Raw genomic sequence first — 24,748 nt, forward strand, 5'->3', positions numbered from 1 at the left:
GATGTGTGTGTATCCCTAATATCTCAGTTTGGCAGGGAATTTTAAAAATACATCATCGGCTCAAAACAGGATCAAAATCATCTGCGATAATCAGTTGCACCTTGTTTTTTAGAATTGCACCTTAAATTGTTTTCAAATGAGGTAAATTTCAGCAAGATCACTAAAGTAAAAGTAGCAGGTGATGAAACAACAAACCCGGTTTACAAGCTAACAGATTTTTCCCCCGTAGAGGCCAAAATGACCCTAAAGTATCATAGAAAGCTTGAAAAATCTGGCTACAATTTGATTGTTTGCAAACATTTTCTGAAAATGTTCTGAATTGTTGATTATTCGGCAAAAAAATGGCATGATTTCATGTGGTTTTAGCAAAATTAATACAAAAACAAAAAATTCTCCCAAAATGTTCTGAATTGGTCATTATTCGGCAAAAAAGGCATGATTTCATATGGTTTTAGCAAAATTTAAAAAAAAAAAATTCTCCCAAAATGCAAAATCTGGGTTGGTCTGGCCCGAAAAACATAGATTAGTTGCTCGTCGCCTTAGCACTCAATTTTTGCAATGTTAAAACAACCCAAAAGTGGCATTTATATTAACTATATTGTAAGTTGTAGGTTTTGATTGAAAAAAAAAAGAAACACCAATGACATATCCCTTTTGGCTATAGGTGGCCATTGGCCAAAGAACAACTGCTAAAACTTATGAGGTTAGCTTCTAGAATAGGTATACATGTAAATCCACCAGCGGTCTATGCAATGTACTCAAATCAAAATTGCAGATGATGAGATTGGATTTAACATGATATTGCAAAAACATTAAAAGCAGCCCTAAAACTCATTTCAGTATGTAAACCTTTCCATAAAATCAAAGCTGCAACCCGACTGAGAAATGCATAAAACCTGGTACCTTCTGCCCAAACTGGCAATCCATAACACAATAATATTGTGAATTTATGATAACAATCCCCATCCAACTGCTCTAGTGTATCTCCTCTCAAGTTGAGAGTAACGCAGTGCTGGACATTGCAGTGGCAGATTCACATCAACGCAACTCGTCGTCTGTATTCCATAGTGGCGTATAGTGGGGCGCCGCGAATAAACAACTTTTCGAGAAAATCGGATTTGAAGAAATGCCAATTTAAAATCGAGTTGTGTAAATCAGACATTCATTATATTTTGTAAATGATGTGAAATTTCTGTAGTAAACTAAATAGATTTTATTGTTATATATTTTCAAAAGAAATAAATACATACTATTGCTGGCAAACTGAAAATAAAACTATACGTCACTATGGAAAACAAACAAAACGCAATACCCTAACCTAACGTTAACCGTACGCCACGTCGGTCGCTGTGTAATCCCTATGGCGTTACTTTTCGTCGTTTGTATTCCATAGTGGCGTATAGGTCCGATACGCATGTACGCCACTATGACATAAAATGTTTTTCATTTTTGCCGATATTTCATAATTATAAAATGTGTATAAAAAGTGGCGTATGGTCGATACGCCACTATGGAATACAAAATATGTCACTTTGTAACTATACGCCACATTTAATTAATTAATTAATTAGCTAATTATGACTGATGAGACTTAGAAAAAATGAAAGAGAACATCATTAAAAACATATGTGCCAATTTAAAAAAAATGACCAAAAATCACTATACGCCACTATGGAATACAGCCGACGAACTGCATTGTTAGTGTACTGATAAATCGCCCTTCCAGGCCCCACAGCATTTGGTTACCGTGAGCGATTCTAATCCAACATGTCGTTACTCTCAACTTGAGACAAAACAAACTATAACTAATCGCTATCACTTTCATCATCACGTCTGCTCTTCTCTGCATTAGAATTAGTCCTGTATTGCCTTTTACTCTTAGCCCTCGTTATTCTCTTCTTCAACCTTTTGAAATCTTTGCACTGTTCTGTGTTCGCTTCATTTACCTCAACTTCACTGCCACCAGCAGCTGCAGTATTGTTACAGTTCGATGAAGTGGTGGGCTTATCAACAGTACTTGTATTACACTTGCATTGGTTTGCATTACACTTTGAGCACCTTCCCTTTCTAGACGACTGTGATTTGGATTCTTCCGGCTTCACCTTTGAACTTTCACCCCTACTACTTTTCGCTTTTGTGTTGTCCGTTTGGTCGTGTGATGAATTGCCCCCTCGATCAGGGCTTGATGGCACTTTAACTGATTGGCTCAATTCATGTGATTCGGGACTATCTTGTACGCTTTCTTCTTGTAGCACCCTTCGCCTTAGTCGACTAATAGCTGCCCGTTGCTCCCTGGAGGCAGACCTGTCTAAATGTTCTGCAATTATATCTAGATTATCCTCATTTGGTACACCTACAACTAGTCTAGGCTCCTCCTGTGATCTGGCCATCCTTGCCTTCAAGGCTTTACAATAAGCCCATCGTTGTCTCAAATTAATCATCCTATCGTGATCAAGTTGGGATTGCATGCGACGAAATCTATGCGAGCTCATCTCGCCATCATTTGAGGCGCTACGTTTCAAACGTTTGTGTTTGGATGCGAGTCGCCGCATAATGCGACTTTTAATTCTGCTTTCTTGAACATCCAAACTTTCATCATCATCATCATCGTCGCTACTCGACGAGTCCTCGCTACTAGAATGCCTAGCTTGGGCATCATGTTTGCGCTTTGCACCACTGCTTCCTTCGGATTTTGAATGACGATCGGACTGATTTTCACTGGAAGTACCTTGTCTATCTTGGCTCCGATTCCCTTTGCGTTTCTTGCTATGACTTTCCTCATCACTACCATCACCACTTTCATCTTCATCTTTCTTTCTCTTGCCACTAAATAGCAACATCACATTAGAATCAGAATTGCCACTATCGTCCTCATCACGAGCAAGTTCACTCATTCTTATCAAAGATGCCTGAAAGCTGGATATTGACGACTCGCTCTCAGATTCATGTGATGATTCACTTTCTTCAGCTGCAAAATTTAAATACAAAGCATCAGGACTTAGCTCACTATCATCGGAGTCACTGAAGCTCCTGTCAACTTCTCGTTGCACGAGGGAGTCAAAGAACGCTATCATACGAGGGTCTTCATCAGTGGACTGACTAGTGTAGTCATGTGCTAGGCCTGTACCAGTGTTGATTACGAGATTGATGTACTGTTGGTGGCTAAACATCTTACGGGGGTGGTCATCTTCTTCGGTCATTTCTGGAGCACAAAATGGACTCCATATCTGTAAAATGGGCAAAAAAGGTATGGTAAGCATAAAATGAGCCATAAATATAATAAGTTAATCATGCTAGAGCCACTCCTTAAAATTAGACCCACAGAGATTAGATCCAAACAGTGATGACTCGGAATTGCCCTGTGCGTAATGCTACGGTATATCATGTATGTACGTCATCCACCAGTGGAGCTCCTGTGCCCCTCCGCAGAACTTCCGGTAGTGGATGTTCTGCGCTTGGGGGCGCAGAACATCCACTGTCGGAGTTGATGTGCTCAGAAGCAAAATAATAGATTTTCTTATTATAATAACGGTGGATCATTTCGAGCGCAGCAATGATCCACCAGTATTATAATAAGAAAATCCATTATTTTGCTTCCGAGCGCAGTTACTCCGACAGTGGATGTTCTGCGCCAGTGCAACAATGAGCCACCGTTACATATAAGGGACTGCGCCCGGGCGCATCAACTCCGACAGTGGATTCTCTGCGCTCGAGCTCAGAAATGATCCACCCGTATTATAATAAGAAAATCTATTATTTTGCTTCCGAGCGCAGCAACTCCGACAGTGGATTCTCTGCGCCCCCGCGCGCAGAACATCCACTACCGGAAGTTCTGCGGAGGGCGCAGGAGCTCCACTGGTGGATGACGTACATAACTCGGTATATCCATAATAATTTATCAAGCATGTAGAGTAAAATAATATACTTCTGGCATTTGAGGGCAAAAGCTCAAAATAGGTTGATAATTTGTGTCTTTAAGTGCGAGTGTTACAAAGGTTTTATTTGTGTATACCAGTTCATTACACCCAGAATGCAAACACGGATGCACATAAAAATCAGAGTTTAAAGGATCAAGGCAAAATACTACAGAGGTACACTATTTTCCCCTCATGAGCCACACATTAAGTATGGCAGAGTAGGTGCTCTTTGGGTCTAAACTCTTTGGAAATATGTAATACCTTATATGCCACCGACTCATTAGGGGAATATTTACAATGTAGCATATGTGATGTGGTAAATTCCACTTCTAACTCACCTTGACAACTTTTTCTACACCAGATGAAGCCACCAGACTTGAATAGGGGTTATATCGGACTTGATTGACGATAGACCGGTGACCTGACATCACAATCTGTGCTTTAGCAACCCAACCTTCTATTGACAAACATACACAAAAAACATACAAAAATGAATAGATACATGCAAGTAAAACTCAATTATCAATCCATAATTACACTCTCAATTTCAATACAGAGAATAAGCCAAAAAAAAAAGCTATGTGCCACCTCCCATATTTTCTCATAACTAGTACCAAGGGACAGGAATTGAAATTGCCCACAAATTACAAAGACATTTTCTCATACAAATGGCAATTTAATGGGAAGTGAATCCTAATTGGTTGGTATTTCTGATAACTTTCGATTGGTTTGATCAATATTTTTGCCACACCCACATTTTACCCTTTGAAATACGATTATGTGTTGTGTTCAATCATTTGGCATACTGACTGCAGCAGTGCATCAACTCCTAAAGATTATACAGCCATGTTCCATAATCAGTCAAATGGACATGTTTACACTAAATCTTGGCTACCTTATGGAAAAGTCTAAACCCCGTAACTTCAATGTTCCTACTTACTTTCTTCCCCTTGTTCTGGTACTCTCCACATATACAGGTTGAAATCATCAGAACCAGAAACCACATACTAGTAAAACAAACAAAGAAATAATTGCCCAATGTAACTTAATTTCATATCTATTATCATTAGTATAGGTCTTGAAACAACATGCTTGAGTAAATAGAGGTAGTCATTGTGACGTCAACACCGCCATCTTGTGGGTACGAAGTGACTTGTTGCTAAGATCACCGCGTTGACGCTTGACTGAAAAGGTGCGTCATGCACTGCGACTTCCGCGTATTCGGGGGCGTATAAATGTCTAACGCATGACATGCAGAACGGCAGTACCCACAAGATGGCGGATCATGCGGGAAAAGCTGATGGCCTCTATTGTCTATATATAATTGAGGGTGTTAGCCAGCCACCCTTCCAACCATCATTTTGGATCCTGTTCAAGCATATATTTAATTTATGTATTATTATGTTTTTTTTCTAATGGTATTCTTAATTGATTATAGGTCATAAGGTCATGACCTTTTGACCCTAGACTCCTTCTCAGACTGTTGCGACTCCGAACTCTAAAGTATTGATTAACATGAGATTCACCTAACAGAGATGTAAATGGGTACCAGATCCAAATCCTGACACTTGATCAGGTCCGTGACCAGATAGCCATGGGCTTACGTGTGATACTGAACTTTTATGAGAGCTTGTCTGGGGAATAACCTACAGGGGTATTTTTGCTCAATTCAGGAAATGATGATTTAAAAACAGAAAAAAAAAGGAGAATTTCCAGTTACATCTCTGATATAATGACGATACAAGGTACCGTATTTGTTCCATTAACCACCCAGGGTACTGAACCCTAACGCTACTAGACCATACAGCACAAACCGACTACAAGACCACGCATCTCATGTGATCCGATTGCGTAATCATGCCAAACTACACATAGGCACAGAACCGTTGGCTGGTCCACGGTCAGACATGTGGCTTGTTATACCTGTACTACTGGTCAGCACACCGAGGGGTCGGTGGGTAAATTCGCGGGCGGGGAAAACAACTTTTCTCTTCATATTCTATCTTCCTTCTTTCCTTCGACTTAGGCAAAAAGCAGAGAGGGAGATGGAGGTTCAGGTGTACTAAAGTCGCTGGGTGGGCGCTTATAGGGGCATGGGCGATTATCTAATTCCATGCAAAAGTTCGAAAACTCACCTGATCTTTGTCCCCAGCAAAGCAACAGCTTTTCATTGTACAGGAGTTATAGTAACCTGAATGGTCAAACTGCACTGCTGCACCAGAGCTCTGGATATTGTAAACAACAGGTGGGAGTCGTCTACGCAGCGCCACCAACCTGGTACCCATCTGATTGAATCGTACACTCATTGCGTTTTGTTGAGTGTGACTGCTACCATATCTCATCAGGCAGCTGCAATGTAAGTTTTTAAAGACAGATATAACATGAACAAAAGTATTTGCTTTTGATTTGTATGGCCTTACAACTTCAATATAAGAGACATAATTATGAAAATGGTTGGAAAATAGTGGCCTGTGTGCACATACTACTCCTGTTTATAATTATACATCACAATGGACATTGAGATATATTTTGTTTCACCTTGACTCTGCTAGTGATGTACTTGTATACTAGGGCAGTTTGTTGGCATGCTTGCAGCACAACTGTTTAAAATCACTAACCCGGGGACTCAGGGTTTGAATTCGTTTAAAAATTTTGTGTAGCAGTTTTTGGCTAATTCATCATAATCAGGATACTTCCATATACTAAAGCACTATAAAAAGTGCTATACAAATGCAAAATTGGGTAGCAGTTAGTTCAAAATGTGGAGCAAACTGCTATGCGATACAGCCCGGGGTACTAACACATCAAAACCAAAAGGTGAAATGAAGTGTAGTTGCCTTACCTTCTTGGAGCCCGTACATCCCATAATGCTACACCTTCTTTAGAGTTAGCTGTTGCTAGGTAGCGTGGTTCCATTGGGTGATATACTACCGCATGGAAAGCTGTGGTGTAGTTGGCTAATACAAATGGCTCTGTGCAAAATTCATATCAGGTTTAACGTTATAGACTCTCATTCATCTAGGTTAGGAAGGAACAATTGAATCACAGGTGGATAAACAAACATTGCAACTGAAGCCTCAGGTCTTCACAACCCATATGAAGCCTTAATATCATCACCCTATCTTTGATTAATTCGGCCAAAAATATTTATCTTGATCTGATTATTCCAGATCTACAAAAGCCTGTAAATAGTGCACTCCAGGGCTTGAATTTCAGGGAGGCCACTTAGGCCATTGCTTGCTGTTTTTCATTTTTGGCCCTGGTGCCCCATCCCCCGATCTTTTGACAACTTCAAGGCATTCTTCATCACTTGTTGGCCTTGGTGCCCTTCTTTGCCTTTGCACTTGCCCAGTGGCTTTGAAAATGGGTGCCCCGCAAAATTAAAATTTGAGGCCTGGTGCACTGAAAGTGAGGAAATTTGGACCAAAAAAGCCTGAAAATTTGGTTAATCCTTCATGTAAGACTGCATGGAATTAGCCGCACAAATCTTCTATTGAAGGAGTATACAGCTTTATTCTGTAAGCTGCTAATTCCACAATGGAGTCCGTACACTAGTCTAATATTATGTATTTAGGTGGGACTTACCAGAATGGTATAGAGTCCAGTGATTATCAAAAGGTCGAAGGCAACGTCCTGGGCGATATCAGGTCCGTATTATTATAAGTAGGGATGGGCGTATTCCCATTAATATACTACATCTAACTCATGAGTATCTTACACCAAGGATATACCGAAAATTCACATGCCTGACTGGACCATCTGGGCCTCATGAAGAACAGAGGATTACTTAGTATTATCTACAGAATGAGTAACCCAGGTTAAAGAAAAAATTATACAACAAACAGCTGTGGAGCTCATTTCACTGCCCTGCAGAATTTGATTCTATACTGCTACCTCAAATTGAGAACTGTTACACCCACCTTGTAATATACTCCCATTTTAGCATCTATGTAGGTATCATGAATCTTACATATGTAAGGCAAAACCCATGCAGACACCAAAACAAAACAAAAACCCATTGACTCACCTTGAGAACTAGGTACCCTAGTATCCCACAGTAAAACTCTGCCATCAGCACAAGCACTAGCATAGATGTGATTATCTCTGGGATCTACAGCTAAACCATACACAGCATCCTCATGAAGGAATAAATCTTGAGTGTCACCCCTACAAAGAAACATAAAGTACTGATGTTATTTATAAGCTTCCTTCCATGCATGTGCAAATTCATTACCCCTCATCTCCCATCTATTCGTCCACCCAACTACATCTACTCATTCAGTCAATTAGTCAATCAATCAATTGGTCATAATTCATGATCTGAATCTGAAGGATATTCTCAACCAGGATCTTAGCTAGAAATCGAGGTTTGCCTGTCATTTGAATAAAACTGCCTGTCCAAAGAGTTCAAATATGTATTGCTAAGGCCTTGTTTTGCAAATCTGGTTTAATAAAAAGGTCAATAGCCTTTCTCAACACCTACAGTTATAATGTAGCATCTGTCAAAGGCATTAATTTTGCCTGTACAGGAGCAATCTCCTCATATAAAATGATGGGCAGATGGGTGGCTAGCTAAGACACTGTTCTTAACGCTTCTCATTCGAAGTCAACCGAGAAGATGTGGTGTGCGCAAGAATATAATTAGTCCAGTTCCTTTCGCTGGCTGATGTAGCTAGCCAAGGTTTCCTTAAATATGTGTGTGTCTTCTATACTGATATATTCTGGAAGTCTGTTCCAATTGATGAAACAGATACAATAATTTAAATTGCATGTTTTTCCACCTACAATCCGGGAAATTAATAGTTGGCACACATGCACTAATTAATTGAAATACGTGCCCTATCACAATTGGAGAGGGTAGTAAAACATGCATGCGATATATGTGACGCACAGACTCCCCCCTGTATCCCATTCTTCCCCGCTCCCCATCATTCAATGTTGGAGGGTCTCACGGACCTGTTGACAACGTGGCTTGGTCCAACATTGAATTGGGGAGCGGGGGCAGAGATATACCAAAAGACAGGCAAACTGTGCCAACCTTTTTTTCCTGGATTGTCCGAGTCAAATCCTAAATATTGCATCTGTTTTCCGTTTTTACTCAATAACTTTGCAACGGAATGTTGTATTATCTTCATATTTCACACAAAAACATATAAGTGATAGGGCTTTACGATAAATTAAAAAAATAGAAAAAATGTATTTTTTTATTTAGGGGTGGTCATTAAAAACCTCGCTAATGCCTGGTTTTGCGTCTTGGCTTGGGTCTGAATTACGCGAAAACTCTTTGACAAAAAAAGAAAGAATTATTTTTAAATGCAGTATTACATCGATTTGCTTCCAATTCAAATGATAAATATAAAAAAACTGAATGAGCAATTTTCAATCAGCTATTATTACATCAAATAAATGTAATTGCACCCGTATCATAGATAGGGCAATTTTACGTATGTTTATATAAAAACATCATCAGTGCGGAAATTACGATGATATTTGTACAGTGCCGTAAAATATAGGTAGACATACAGAAAAAAGACGGACATTGGCTTATGACAAATATAATATGATGAAGAATATTGTAAAATAAAATGAAAAAAGAAATCTAAATACATTCAGGGCTCGAACCCGTGTTCCACTGCGCCTGAGGCAGATGCCCGTATCAATTGCGCCACAGAGCTGTGTAACTTCAACAGGCTTAAACTATAATATAATGCTATTCAAGATGCATGTATATAAATATCGCTCTACAGGCGATATACAGTCCAAAAATTACATTTTCGGCATTTGTTTCATTAACTGAATATTTATCATATAGCAGGTGTTGGCTGACAGTGTGCTTCACATTTAGTTCAGTTTTTGTCGGGATAAATGACTACGGGACAAAATCGGACGGTATCTGGCGTCTTTAAAGAGTAAAGAATTTTAATATAATATTACTTTCTTTTTATTTATACAAACGTGTATATCGTTCGTTTTTGTCCCAAAGTCATTTTACCCGCCCAAAACTGAAATAAATGTGGAGCACAATGTCAGCCAACACCTGCTATATGATAAATATTCAGTTAATGAAACAAATGCCGTAAAAGTGTGATTTGTTTGACTGTTTATCGTCTGTAGAGCGTATATTTATATACATGCATCTTGAATAGAATTATATTATAGTTTAAGCCTGTTGAAATAACATAGCTCTGTGGTGCAATGGATACGGCATCTGCCACAGGCGCAGTGTAACACGGGTTCGAGCCCCTGAATATATTTAGATTTCTTTTTCTTTTCTTTTTGTTATTATTTTACAATATCCTTCATCATATTATATTCGCTATTCTATTAATTTTGCCAATGTCCGTCCTTTTTTTTCTGTATTTCTACCTTTATTTTACGGCACTGTACAAATATCACCATAATTGCCGCACCGAGTTGTTTGTCAAAATAGAAACTCGGATGGCTTTCAAAACAGAGCATCACGTGTCCACGGCCATGATGATTGAACTAAAAAAAGTTTGAAATTGACAATCACAATGCCTAATATGGCCATTATGTACCATGAGAGGTTTTACAATTCAGACAAAAATATTTTAACCGTATTTTACGAAAAATGTGAATTTTAAGGTGTTACAATCCAAACCGGAAACAAGTTTCGTTCCTTCAGGTTGCATGAGATATGATGTCCATATAAATGGTAAAAAAATTATGCTTTTATAGCACTTAGGAGAAAGTCATATTTTCAAATTACTGCAGATATACAGTTTTGTTGGTTGCGTAGGCCTATACATTTTTAAACATTGAATATTAAAAAAGGATTTATTGATTATCGATAATCGATAATAATTGATTATCGATAATATTTTTGATTAATTTTAATTTTTGCATATTGAAACGAATATGGGGATTAATCCCTGAAAATTTGGTGGCCATATGCTTAATGCTTTATATTTTATAAGCCAAAATATGAAATTAGATGCATTTTTGGAAGCATTATCATAGCTTTAAACTACGAAAATAATCGGCAATCATATAATATTCTTTTGACTTATCCCTTATTTCACAATATTTTTTATCAATATGAACTTTACATATTGATATGAATGTGAGGATTACTCCCTGAAAATTTGGTGGTCATACCTTTTATGGTTTTTGTTTTATAAACCAAAATATGAAATTAGATGCATATTTTGGACGAGTTATCATAGCTTTAAACTTCGAAAATAATCGGCAATTATATAATATTCTTTTGACTTATACCTTATTCCACAATATTTTTTCTTAATATTAATTTCATATATTGATATGAATGTGAGGATTATTCCCTGAAAATTTGGTGGCCATACCTTTAACGGTTTTTATTTTACAAGCCAAAATATGAAATTAGATGAATATTTTTGGAATTGATTCGGACAATCCGGGAAATTAATAGTTGGCACACATGCACTAATTAATTGAAATACGTGCCCTATCACAATTGGAGAGGGTAGTAAAACATGCATGCGATATATGTGACGCTAGACTCCCCCTGTATCCATTCTTCCCGCTCCCCATCATTCAATGTTGGAGGGTCTCACGGACCTGTTGACAACGTGGCTTGGTCCAACATTGAATTGGGGGAGCGGGGGCAGAGATATACCAAAAGACAGGCAAACTGTGCCAACCTTTTTTTCCTGGATTGTAGAATAAAATTACAACCAATATACATGTAGGTAACTCCAGAGGACCTCTAGCTGCTGTAGCATGATAGGGTACGGTACATTGTACCTACAGCGATTTTAAAGATTTGACTCCTGGATGACCTTTGACCTAGGATGACCCTCTCTGAATTTTTGACACGTTTCCTTCATAGAGGATTCTTTTTACCTGCTTTAAACCCAATTGGGCAAACTTTTAACCTTTGACCTCAGATGACCGCATAATTTTTTTAAAGTTCCCTCATATCAATTTTTACCAACTTTAAGCCCAACCACGCAACTTTAAATTACTACAAATATGAAAATCTCATGTGCAATACATTGGGCCAGATGCGGTTGTGGATTAAAAATGCCTCCCATCCCCCCTCCTCCATTGAAGTTAACTTACGTTTGTACATCATGCACCAGAACTTGATCATCATTACCCCCAGAATAAATCTTGGTATTCTGACTATCAAAGGCTACAGAGAAGATGTTGGAATGATGTTCTCCTTTCATGGCCACAAAGGCCTTCTTATCGCCACCAGACAGGGTTTTCTCCATGTTCCATAGCAGGATTCTCCTGTCATCACCACCTGAAATTACACAAAATAAACAAACTATTGTTTATTTAGGTGGAATTCACCAATATATCCTGTCTTGAAAGTTGATTTCGAAAGATTGAAGGAAATAAATAAGATTCAGCAATCATTTTCATTTTTTGCAACTTAGAAAAAAGAATGTCAGCCATTTAATGTAGTTCTAATTATTTGGAAGCACAGGGCAAAAAAAGACAGAGCACCTATGGTGCTGTAGTCTCACATGAATTGAGTATTCACTACTGGAAATTCATTAATATTTGCTCTTGGAATGAGTCATTTGATCATTTGAGCTGTACATCTTGTATGGTTACCAACTTTTGTGCATGTTGGGGGGGGGGTAGTCTTGCCTGAATTCAGCTTTCACAGAAATGCATTAATTGCTCTGAACATGTGATTGCTAACTCCAAAATATCACATGCCACTGATATTCCAGTAAATTGGGTATAAAATAAATCATAGACTGATCTAAAACTAAGATGATTTTAAGCATTGTGTTTTCCTTGTGGTTATTTCCATCAAGGTTCAGTCACATTCAGAGCACTTTACAATTTGACCTCTAGGTAACATTTTCACCTTTGACCTTGGATGACCTGATATATCCCCCACACCTTCAAATTTATTTCCAGCAAGTATTTACCCAATCATTTCATTTCATTTCATTTCATTTCATTTTATTCGCCAGAAAAACATTATAAAATACATATATTAGGGGGAGCAATTTTTGGCAAGCTCGGGAAGCAATTTTGGCACACATTCATGGGGTGCCTTTTAAATAAAACATGCTAAAGAGGCTTAGGAAAATGGTACGGAAACGCTAAATATGCAAATTTTCCTGCTTGCTGCACTCGCAACATGTATCAAGACATATTAAGTTCAGAATTCTTAAAGCAAATCCAATTTTGATGTTACATACCTCGATCAATGACAGTTTCGTGCTAACACTTAGCACTTTCTCAAGGTCGAGGTGCAGGGATTGGTCATTCAATTTGAGAAAGTGCTAAGTGTTAGCACGAAACTGTCATTGATCGAGGTATGTAACATCAAAATTGGATTTGCTTTAAGAATTCTGAACTTAATATTTCATTGACAATCCTGATGAACTTATTTGCGGATGTATCAAGACAATTTAGGTTTGTAAATTGGGATCCCAAAAATTTGGCATGGGCAGGGGGGGCAAAGAATTTTTGGCGGGCCAAGGGGGGGCAAGCGATTTTTGGCCGTTTGGAAATTTTACCCCTCCCCAGGCTCATAATTTTTGCACAGCCTCTTACTATCTTGTGTAGTAATAAGGGGCTCATAATTATTGCACAGCCCCTTACTATCTTGTGTAGTAAGGGGCTCATAATTATTGCACAGCCCCTTACTATCTTGTGTAGTAAGGGGCTACACAGCCCCTTACTACACAAGATAGCATGGAAATATCAGCATTTTTGAAACATCATCAATTAAAAGGCATGACGCGATGGCGATCAGATGAACTGATGATTGAGCCGAGTTTGTTCGGCTTATAATTGGCGAAAATTAGTCGCTTTTTGTTACTGCGCACATCAATATAAAGTTCCAACTTACTTTTGTGTAAATTTATCAATGCATGCCAGTCACACATTATGCGACATGCAACTAGCATTTAGTGTTGTGCCAAACTGCATGCATGCCATTCTATATCAGGTAAGGACAATGTAAGGAGTCTCATTTTTTCACCAATTATAAGCCGAACAAACTGTAACGGAATTTCCCTGTGCTAAATCAACTACTCGCACAACCCTCTCCGAATGGAGGCGTGGATTTGAATCCCACTTCTGACACCAATGTAACAGAAATGTCGAGCACAAATAACAATCCCACTTCTGACACCAATCTACAAGAAGACAGAATCTACCTACAAAGCAGAGTCAGAATTTCGGCAAGAATCTGTGAATCGATTCTCGCAAAGATTCTCGTAAACAGATTTGTGTGAATCAAAGTTGATTCTCGCAAACTTTTGTAGTTTGCACAGAAGTTGATTTGCAAGAATCAAATGATTCACGCAAATTTATTCTGCAAGAATCAAAATTGATTCTCGTGCTGTGCAACGAAATTCTGACCCTGCAAAGTCAGCAGACCTGTCTCCCGATCCAACCGTGATGGACACCGCACCACATAGGAGATTATCAGGGTGATCTCATGTATAATGTATTGCCTTGGCTGGTTTTACTTGTCCTTGTTGGCATATGGAAAAGTTTTCCTATGAAAGTCTCTTTAAATAAATTATACTCGACTCCAGTGTGTGGAGTGACATTACCACACAACACACTAAGCAGGGCTGTACGGAAGAGGGTATAGTTTTTCCTACTGTACGACGGCATTTTGTAAACAATCAGATTCCTTTTTAGAGAGTAGAATCTGGCAAAGTATTTCTAGGAAATGCCATTTGAGCCAAGTCAATCGGACTGACTATTATCAAGTGAGGGCCGTCTATAGTACGCTACTTTAATGACACGGGGTGCATGTCAGTGTATTTCGCTGTAAATCGAGTGAGATTTTGGGAATACCTTGCGGTGTTTAGTGCTCCTGTACGACGAGGTCTTTCATCAGATTTCCTTGAAAATTGGGGAAAGTAAAGTTTAATATATACATGAGACAATTAAGAGTGAGCCAAAAAATAAAAGACTTTCCCTTTATAATAATTGAAGTTAAAAGTGAAAAAAGACAATTTTCTCCCATTGCTTATCTGTGGGACCCCTTTTATTTGAGCAAAAGAGACTACTTTTCCATATGTTGCTCAATTTGTCATTAATTGGTTAAGTTGTGCTACATTATGTACAATTCAGTGCAGCCGGGTGGTCGCAAATTCTGTCCAGAACGCACAAATCCATCCTGTCTGTGACGCCATTGACATTGTGCGAGTGGTTGATTTAGCACAGGGAAATTCAGTTACACAACTTTATCTTGATGATGTATGGGGCTGTGCAATAATTATGAGCCCTGGGGAGGGTAAAATTGGGGGGGGCAAGAAATTTTGGCGAGCCGAAAGGGGGAAGCGATTTTGGCGGGCCGTTCAAGAAAATTTTACCCCGGGGCCGGGGCTCATAATTATTGCACAGCCCCTAAATCCTCAACAGCTAAACTTGAGCAAAACAATCCCCAGCACAGTAGACGCTTGAGGCCCGGTACCCCAGGTCAACATAAAAAGTGGTAACCATGTGTGTTCTAAATTTCATGCGGAAAAGGGGTATTTTGTTGACTGAAATCGCGGACCGCGAAATCGCGAAAAAAGGGGGTATTCTGAGCATTGTCTCCGCGAAATTTTTTAAAAAAGGGAGTTATGTACGTCATCCACCAGTGGAGCTCCTGCGCCCCTCCGCAGAACTTCCGGTAGTGGATGTTCTGCGCCGAGGCGCAGAGAATCCACTGTCGGAGTTGCTGCGCCGGAAGTAAAATAATAGATTTTCAGATTATAATAACGGTGGATCATTGCTGCGCTCGGGCGCAGAACATCCACTGTTGGAGTTGTTGCGCCCGGGCGCCGGCCCTAATATGTAACGGTGGATCATTGCTGCGCCGAGCGCAGAGAATCCACTGTCGGAGTTGCTGCGCCGGAAGTAAAATAATAGATTTTCGTATTATAATAACGGTGGATCATTGCTGCGCTCGGCGCAGAACATCCACTGTCGGAGTTGATGCGCCCGGCGCAGTCCCTTATATGTAACGGTGGATCATTGCTGCGCTCGGGCGCAGAACATCCACTGTTGGAGTAACTGCGCCGGAAGCAAAATAATGGATTTTCTTATTGAAATAACGGTGGATCATTTCTGCGCTCGGGGCGCAGAACATCCACTGTCGGAGTTGATGCGCCGGAAGCAAAATAATACATTTTCTTATTAGGCCTATATTAATAAATATACATGCGTATAATAACTAGTATTGGGCCTATTATAACTCCAAATTGAAAGCAAAATAATACATTTTCTTCGGGATTTTCTTATTGAAATTACGGCGGATCATTGCTGCGCTCGGGCGCAGAAAATCCACTGTCGGAGTTGATGCGCCCGGGCGCAGTCCCTTATATGTAACGGTGGATCATTGCTGCGCTCGGGCGCAGAACATCCACTGTTGGAGTAACTGCGCCGGAAGCAAAATAATGGATTTTCTTATTGAAATAACGGTGGATCATTTCTGCGCTCGGGGCGAGAACATCCACTGTCGGAGTTGATGCGCTCGGAAGCAAAATAATACATTTTCTTATTAGGCCTATATTAATAAATATACATGCGTATAATAACTAGTATTGGGCCTATTATAACTCCAAATTGAAAGCAAAATAATATATACATTTTCTTATTGAAATTACGGCGGATCATTGCTGCGCTCGGGCGCAGAAAATCCACTGTCGGAGCTTCTAACCGGAAGTCAAATAAATTATTTTCTTATTTTATTAATAAAATATAATTATGCATGCGTATAATAACTAAACTCCGAGAAGTTTATTGCTATAGTATAACCGAATTGACAGCAAAATAATAGATTTTCTTAGTATAATAACGGTGGATCATTGTTACGCTCAAGCGCAGAACATCCACTGTTGGAGTAACTGCGCCGGAAGCAAAATAATGGATTTTCTTATTGAAATAACGGTGGATCATTTCTACAAAGTCGGGGCGCAGAACATCCACTGTCGGAGTTGATGCGCCGGAAGCAAAATAATACATTTTCTTATTAGGCCTATATTAATAAATAAATATACATGCGTTATAATAACTAGTATTGGGCCTATTATAACTCCAAATTGAAAGCAAAATAATACATTTTCTTATTGAAATTACGGCGGATCATTGCTGCGCTCGGGCGCAGAACATCCACTGTTGGAGTAACTGCGCCGGAAGCAAAATAATGGATTTTCTTATTAAAATAACGGTGGATCATTTCTGCGTCGAAAGCGCAGAGAGAATCTACTGTCGGAGTTGATGCGCCGGAAGCAAAATAAAGTATTTTCTTATTATTTCTATTAGGCCTATGCATGCGTATAATAATAACTATAACTCCGAGAAGTTTATTGATATTTACTATTAGGTCTGCGCTCGAAAGCAAAATAATGGATTTTCTTATTAAAATAACGGTGGATCATTGATGCGTTAGAGCGCAAAAAGAATCCACTGTCGGAGTTGATGCTTTCGGAAGCTAAATAAATTATTTTCTTATTATATTAATAATATAATTTTTATTTTTATATTTTTACAGAAAAGTTTATTACTATTAGGCCTATGCATGTGTATAATAATAACTATAACTCCGAGAAGTTTATTGATATTTACTATTAGGTCTATATAATGCGCTCGCAAGCTCAGATTATAATAAAACTTATTATATTAGCGCTACGGAGAAGTTTATCACTATTAGGTCTATTGGTCTTACAAGTTTAATTTCTTTACTGTTTTCTTTCTTCTTCATTCTTTTTTCTTCATCTTTTTTTTTCGTTCACGTTTCCTTGTCGGTACTTCTCATGTAACCGCAAATAATTCCTATTCAAATATAATTCTGATTGACACATGTCCACTTGCAATTCGCCTTTGTTAGTCACCAGATAAGTAGGTGTCATTTTGTGGTTAATAGATAATAGAAACCCTGTTCTACGGGCGGACGGACCTTTCAAGTAGGGTCGGCCATTTTTTGTTGTTTTTTTGGAAATAACTGCGCTCGGAAATAAAATTACATATTTTCTTAATATTATAATATCAGTGGATCATTTTTGCGCTCGAGCGCAGAGAATCCACTGCCGGAGTTGCTGCGCCTGATGGGCGAGTTGTAACGGTGGATCATTGCTGCGCTAGCGAGGCGCAGAACATCCACTGTCGGAGTTGCTGCGTTTGGAAGCTCAGATTATAACAAAACAAAATTATATATAGGCATGCGTATAATAACTATAACTCCGAATGTATTGACATTATTATTACAATAATTATATATTGCTTTTCTTGTTCCAAATATATTGGTGTGTATTCGAGGTTTTTTGTCATGTTTATTCCTAATATAATTGTCAAGAACATTCCAGGCCGCTTTAAAAAAAAGTTTGTTGTCAAAGTGAGAATCCACTAAACGGAGTTTCATAGTTTATCTCATCTCATTGCACAAAATATAGGACAACTATAATACCAATAATAATTATAATAATATAACTATAATAATAATTACAAAGAATATAAGCAATTTTTTACAAGTTTCATTTCTTTTTTCTTCATCTTTTTTTTCCGTTCACGTTTCCTTGTCGGTACTTTTCATGTAACCGCAAATAACTCCTATTCAAATATAATTCTGATTGACACATGACCACTTGCAATTCGCCTTTTTAAGTAGGTGTATTAAATCCATCGGATTCCCAAACAAGCGGAGGGGGTCTAAAAATTAGCATAACCGAAGATCAATGTCAATTTTAATCCACGGCACACAAAACATTCAGAACAATGTCAATGGGGATAATTATGCGGCGTTATTTTGTGGTTAATAGATAAAAGGAACCGATAAGGTCGCGACGAAAAAAAGAAACCCTGTTCTACGGGCGGACGGACCTTTCAACTTAGGGTCGGTCGGCCATTTTTTTTTTGTTTTTTTTTGGAAATAACCCAAAAATATCACCAAAATCTGTAAATAATTTGCAATTTGAGAAAATACAAAAAAAAAAGAAAGATTTTTTCCCAATTTGTTCAAAATCTGGGTCGGTCGGGCCCGTAGAACAGGGTTTTCTTTTTTCGTCTCCTAAACGTGGTTTCATGTCGCCGGTATCTATAGCCTATACATTTATTCTATTTTGGAAATATTATGTGCTTGCTTAAGCATATAGTGGCAAGTTCACGTAAAAGCTGGCAACCAAATTATTTGGTTAAAGCCTTAATGTACGATCTTTTTAAATTAATGCCAATAATATGTAGGCCTTGTTTTTGGCCTCCGATATAAAATATAGGCTGGAACAAACCAATGATATCTGGTTTGAAAGGGCGAAAAAAATGTGGAGGAGCGTAACTAAACTGGCAGCGAGGAGACTAACTCTGAGGCCGCAATCGCTGTCCTAATCCAAATAGTGCGAGATGTTTCGAGTGATAGAGGTGAAGTTTATGATGTTGTTTCTTTGCAAATTCCCAATGTTTTCGCGTCCAAATGTATTGGGAACTTTCATAATGATTGCATATTATCATTTTAGAAGAAAAAAAAGAAAATTTTATTCAAAATATTAGTTATTATACGCATGCATATTGTATTTTATTAATAAAAGAAGAAAATAATTTATTTGACTTCCGAGCGCAGAAGCTCTGACAGTGGATTTTCTGCGCCCGAGCGCAGCAATGATCCGCCGTAATTTCAATAAGAAAATGCATTATTTTGCTGTCGATTTGGAGTTATAGTTATTATAATAGGCATATTAATTAGATATTTATTAATAAGAAATAATAGGCCTAATAAGAAAATCTATTATTTTACTTCCGAGCGCAGATTACTCCAACAGTGGATGTTCTACTTTGAGCGCAGAAATGATCCACCAGTATTATAATAAGAACATGTATTATATTGCTTCCGAGCCAGAGTTACTCCAACAGTGGATGTTCTGCTTTAGCACAGTAATGATCCACCGTTATTATAATACGAAAATCTATTATTTTGATTATTTTCTATTGCTATAATAAGAAAATATTACTTATTATACGCATGCATATTGTATTTTATTAATAAAATAATTTATTTGACTTCCGAGCGCAGTAGCTCCGGTAGTGGATTTTCTGCGCCCGAGCGCAGCAATGATCCGCCGTAATTTCATTAAGAAAATGCATTATTTTGCTGTCAATTTGGAGTTATAGTTATTATAATAGGCCTAATACTAGTTATTATAATGCATGTATATTTATTAATAAGAAATAATAGGCCTAATAAGAAAATGTATTATTTTACTTCGAAAGCATACAGTGGATGTTCTGCGCCTGGCGCAGAAATGATCCACCGTTATTATAATAAGAAAATATATTATTTGCTGTCAATTCGGTTTTATAAGCATGCATATTATTTTTATATAATAAGAAAATATTAGTTATTATACGCATGCATATTGCATTTTATTAATAAAATAAGAAAATAATTCACTTCCGAGCGCATCAACTCCGACAGTGGATGAGCGCAGAAATGATCCACCGTTATTATAATAAGACATATAAGGGACTGCGCCCGGGCGCATCAACTCCGACAGTGGATGTTCTGCGCCCGAGCGCAGCAATGATCCACCGTTATTATATATACTGAAAATCTATTATTTTACTTCCGGCGCAGCAACTCCGACAGTGGATTCTCTGCGCCCCCGAGCGCAGAACATCCACTACCCGATGTTCTGCGGAGGGGCGCAGGAGCTCCACTGGTGGATGACGTACATACATGAAAAAGGGGTATTTCACAGGTTCGTTCGATCGATGTCTTCAGCCCGAGTCTTCAGCCTCCATCCTCTGGCATTTCATTGATTCCGCCCTCAATCGTCACAGCGTCAGAAGGCAGCTTTTTTACTATTGGCACGGCGGTTTCCCGATATAGTTGTCTAGTGGGTGTTGCGTGATGCTCCCGCGACGCTTTGAAGAGAGCTGAATGAGCAACGCGAACATCGATGGTGTCAGATGTAACCGTTTTGGCTGCCGTATACACTTTTCCATGTGGTGAATTGAAAACATTGCGGGAAACATTGGCAGTGATTGGAGCGAATTCTACGACCGACCGAGTGATATTTTTCCTTGGTTTTTAATTCTGTTCGAATTCTGATGCATGTAAGTTTTATTTTGTATCGTTGTTTCTCTTCCCCTGTTGCACTTAAAGTTATCTGAGTATCCAACCCATAGTGTTGTGCAGCCTGAGGTCTTGTGTCAAAACTTGGGTACCACAATACTTTAAAGGAACCTCTGTACACAAAACTTCGAGGGATTGTTCCTCTTTGGTTCATTTTCAATTAAAATCAGTATACAGGCATTGTAATTACCCCAGTTAATAACACAGAATCATCTGGGAGTACAACAGACACAAAGTAATGTTCATACTTGCACATTTTGTACGGTACTTAATATATTAAAATATTTGGAGTCATTGAAAAGGGGTGTCTGGAAATCTTCTCATTGAAAACCTTGAAAAAGGGTATTTTTTACCCTGATTTTGTCAGTGATTTGGCAAAAAAAGGGGGGTAAAATCAATGAAAAATCAGTGAAAAGGGGGGTTTTGAAAAAAGGAAGAACACACATGGTTACCACTTTTTATGTTGACCTGGGGTACCGGGGCTTGAGGGGTGTGTATGTGGGGGGGGGCAGGTACAGTGCACATGTGCAAATTTCATGACCTCAAAATCGCAGGATGCCTGTCCCTTAAATTAAAAAAATAGTTAGTAACAATAATGTGATTAAATATTTCAATAACATTAACAATCACAATGTAATATTCACAGCTTCCAAATTTTCACATATATGTATGTACCTCTTGCTTCAAAGAAAACTTTTTATATGGAAATCACACTTACCAGAAGCCAACAAATTGCCACCATTATTGCTGAATTCAATAGCATTGACACATCCATAGTGTCCTACCAAATCTTTCTTGTACAAAGTGCTGCGATGGGCGATTCGCTCTCTCACAAATCGACGTCGCAATAAAACATCCTTACTTTTTTCTCGTTCAAACAAAAAATCAACAACTGAATCACGCTTCTTTCTGGGCATGTTAGTTCTTAAGGACATGATCTAAACAACTGTGGAGACTAGAACTCGTAAAACAATATTGATTCGGTAGAATTCTTGATCATTTTGTTGGCCTAAAAAAGTCAAATTCTGTATACACTACACAGCACCTGTCCATCAGTTCCGATTGCTTATTGCTGTCACATTTATTTTGGGTTGCCAGTTGCCTTCCTTCAATTCCCCAAGTGAGCACTATGAAAATCTGGAAATTTGCTGCAAATCATTTTCCGAATTTTTGGCATGTCACAAAGGGGAAGCTGGCCCGGGAAGCTGGGAGGGGGCGATTTGGCTCTGATATTTTGGGCATCGTTTCTACGGCCTATAATGTAGGAAAACGCCAGTGGCGTAGCATGGGTCATGATTGGGTGGGTCACCGTCAGCATGGTGGGGTGGGCGGGGTGGCGGCACAAGCCATTTTTCGACAATTTTCCTATGGGATTTTCTAAATTTTCGGATTGATTGGGATGTGCCCTCCCCGTGCCCCTGCTACGCCACTGGATAACATGGAGTGAGGGGCACTCTTACGTATGGCAAGCCACATCATTCATAAATGCGAGTTTTGCCCGCTATACTGGTCGAGGAGCCCGCTATACTGGTCGAGGAGCACGCTATACTGGTCGAGGAGCACGCTATACTGGTCGAGCAGCACGCTATACTGGTCGAGCAGCACGCTATACTGGTCGAGTTTCACCACGCCGAACGACGAGTTTCACAACGCCGAACGGCGAGTTTTCACCACGCCGAACGGCGAGTTTTCACCACGCCGAACGGCGAGTTTTTCTGACGTCGATCTAAAATATTCACGTAGTATAATAATAATAGGCCTACACGTAGTATAATAATGTTTAAAAACAATTTTGCAATATGAAGGCAATATCGTGTTTTACAACCCACTGTTTTTGGCTCCAAAGTTGGACTCACTAGCTTACTGAAAATTGGTCGCTCTATGAAAAATGACAGGCCCTACATGTAGGGCTTATATATCAGGTGTTGGCCTTTGAAAATGTGACTGAAGTTCTGTTTAATGTGTAAAAATGGAAAATAAATTGGAAATATCATAAATGAAATTACAGGAAAATTGTGCTGTGTTTTATTTTAAAGGTTCTGATCTCTTTTCTTTTTCGTATTAGGCCTATAAATTAACGTAAAAATGTGCTCGCTCTTTTCTAGTTACCGGTATTCCTCTTATCATTCTTGATCAGATAGCTTGTGATTTTTGTGGCCCTTTAAGTATTTCTTTATTTTGGTTTTATGTGTAGGCCTATATAACATCATATAATATCATCATATAGGCCTACATTTCACTTTTTTTATGATTTTTCATTATTTTATTTTTAATTCTTAATTGTGGCATCCTCTCTGATATGGTCTAAATGTTTATTACACAATAAAAAGTGCTTGTCAGGAATGTGCTTTGAATTATTGAAGGAAAACAAATTTTTTGGGAAAACTGGATTTTTCTTTTTTGAAAAGAAAAATAGACTCTTTTAATTTTTGGATTAAAAAAATAGGCGTAATAGGCCTACATATAGGCCTATTATGGGTCGGCCCTGCACATTAGGATCGGTCGGTGGAGTAGGCCCTACAAGTAGCCTACAACCAAACATTTTTTGTGGTCTTTGAATGCGGCTTTCCTTGTAATGCTGCAGTACTATCCGGGGAAATAAAGTAGGAAAATATATGAGACTAAAACCCATTGAGACTAAAACCATGGGCAGCACATCCCCGTATACATGTGAGTACCGGGGGGTGTTTAAAGGGCAAAAGAGTGCGCACGAAAAATGAACAAATTTCAGAGAATACCGGTTGACACTTAACCCGATCTTCAATAAATAACATTAATAAATAACCTGACTGATTGAATTTGCAACTAACATTGAATTAGGGGTTCATTCATAGGATTTCGGGCATGATCGCTTAAACACTCGTATAAATTAACGATCATGCCCGAAATCCTATGAATGAACCCCGTTCATACAACATTCTGAACATTGTTCAAGTAGCAATACAAATAATACATGCGCGTGTAGGCCTACGCAAAACTAGCAAATCGTGGATCGCGTTAATTGGGTTAAAACTCTGCGTGACGCAGCTTGTTTAAATGCCCTGTGTAGGCTTAACGGCTTAAGTCCAATCAGAAACGAGAGCAAGAGAACCCCGCTTTTAAAACTTCCGGGCACATTGCTTCGTTTTATAAGAGATATAGGCCTACTAGTACCGAAAAAACTAGATAAAAGACCCACCCCCGAAAAAAGTTACCAAAATTGTTTTTAAACATTATTATAATCCTACATGTAGGCCTATATAGTATTTTTTTTTTGAACTATAAGTATTTTAGATTGACGTCAGAAAAACTCGCCGTTCGGCGTTGTGAAACTCGACCAGTATAGCGTGCTGCTCGACCAGTATAGCGTGCTGCTCGACCAGTATAGCGTGCACCTCGACCAGTATAGCGGGCTCCTCGACCAGTATAGCGTGCACCTCGACCAGTATAGCGGGCTCCTCGACCAGTATAGCGGGCAAAACTAGCATTTATGAATGATGTGGCTTGCCATACTTACGTGCTTGTGCTGCCGGTTAGCTCAAAGGGTCCGAGTCCGCTTCATCAGTCAATGTGTGCTCGGTGCTCCAAGAAATGGGGATCATCAGTGTGGAAAGGCACTAAAAATTGACCTGATTGTTTATCGCTGAGACCATACCTATGGTCTCAGGTTTATCGAATATCGTTACTGCGCAGCGTGATACCTCAGTTTTCTCAGGTGTAGGCCTACTTGCAAAGGCTTATGGGATTTACCGCGAGTGTCATTGACCATGAAAAATAACTTCCTGGGCCATATACTCAAATCATAAAA

The 24,748-nt window shown here is 38.8% G+C and overlaps 1 protein-coding gene and 1 long non-coding RNA gene across 2 annotated transcripts; one reads left to right on the forward strand and one right to left on the reverse strand.

The window, feature by feature from the left end:
• Positions 1–904: 904 nt before the first annotated feature.
• On the reverse strand, positions 905–22,051 carry LOC140153629 (DDB1- and CUL4-associated factor 5-like). The gene is made up of 8 exons (XM_072176424.1): positions 21,680–22,051; positions 11,982–12,168; positions 7,945–8,084; positions 6,760–6,889; positions 6,053–6,266; positions 4,858–4,924; positions 4,256–4,374; positions 905–3,227 (listed from the first exon to the last, which is right to left on the reverse strand). Exons 1-8 carry the CDS (start codon positions 21,894–21,896, stop codon positions 1,806–1,808), a joined length of 2,496 nt encoding a protein of 831 aa, XP_072032525.1. The 5' UTR covers positions 21,897–22,051; the 3' UTR covers positions 905–1,805.
• Positions 22,052–22,422: 371 nt separating this feature from the next.
• On the forward strand, positions 22,423–23,360 carry LOC140151951 (uncharacterized). The gene is made up of 2 exons (XR_011859007.1): positions 22,423–22,580; positions 22,626–23,360. It is a non-coding gene; the product is annotated as an uncharacterized lncRNA (long non-coding RNA).
• The last annotated feature ends 1,388 nt before the right edge of the window (positions 23,361–24,748 follow it).

The sequence above is a fragment of the Amphiura filiformis genome, chromosome 5 (assembly GCF_039555335.1).
Source record: "Amphiura filiformis chromosome 5, Afil_fr2py, whole genome shotgun sequence".
NCBI lineage: Eukaryota > Metazoa > Echinodermata > Ophiuroidea > Amphilepidida > Amphiuridae > Amphiura > Amphiura filiformis.

What these genes read in the sequence shown, in the direction of transcription:
- LOC140153629 (XM_072176424.1), bottom strand. Translation starts at nt 21,896, where the DNA reads ATGTCCTTAAGAACTAACATGCCCAGAAAGAAGCGTGATTCAGTTGTT. An exon ending in CTGGTGCATGATGTACAAAC is followed by an intron (nt 8,085 to 11,981) that starts GTAAGTTAACTT and finishes GTTTCTTTGTAG; the next exon opens with GGGTGACACTCAAGATTTAT. An exon ending in GTGTAGAAAAAGTTGTCAAG is followed by an intron (nt 3,228 to 4,255) that starts GTGAGTTAGAAG and finishes CCCATTTTACAG; the next exon opens with ATATGGAGTCCATTTTGTGC.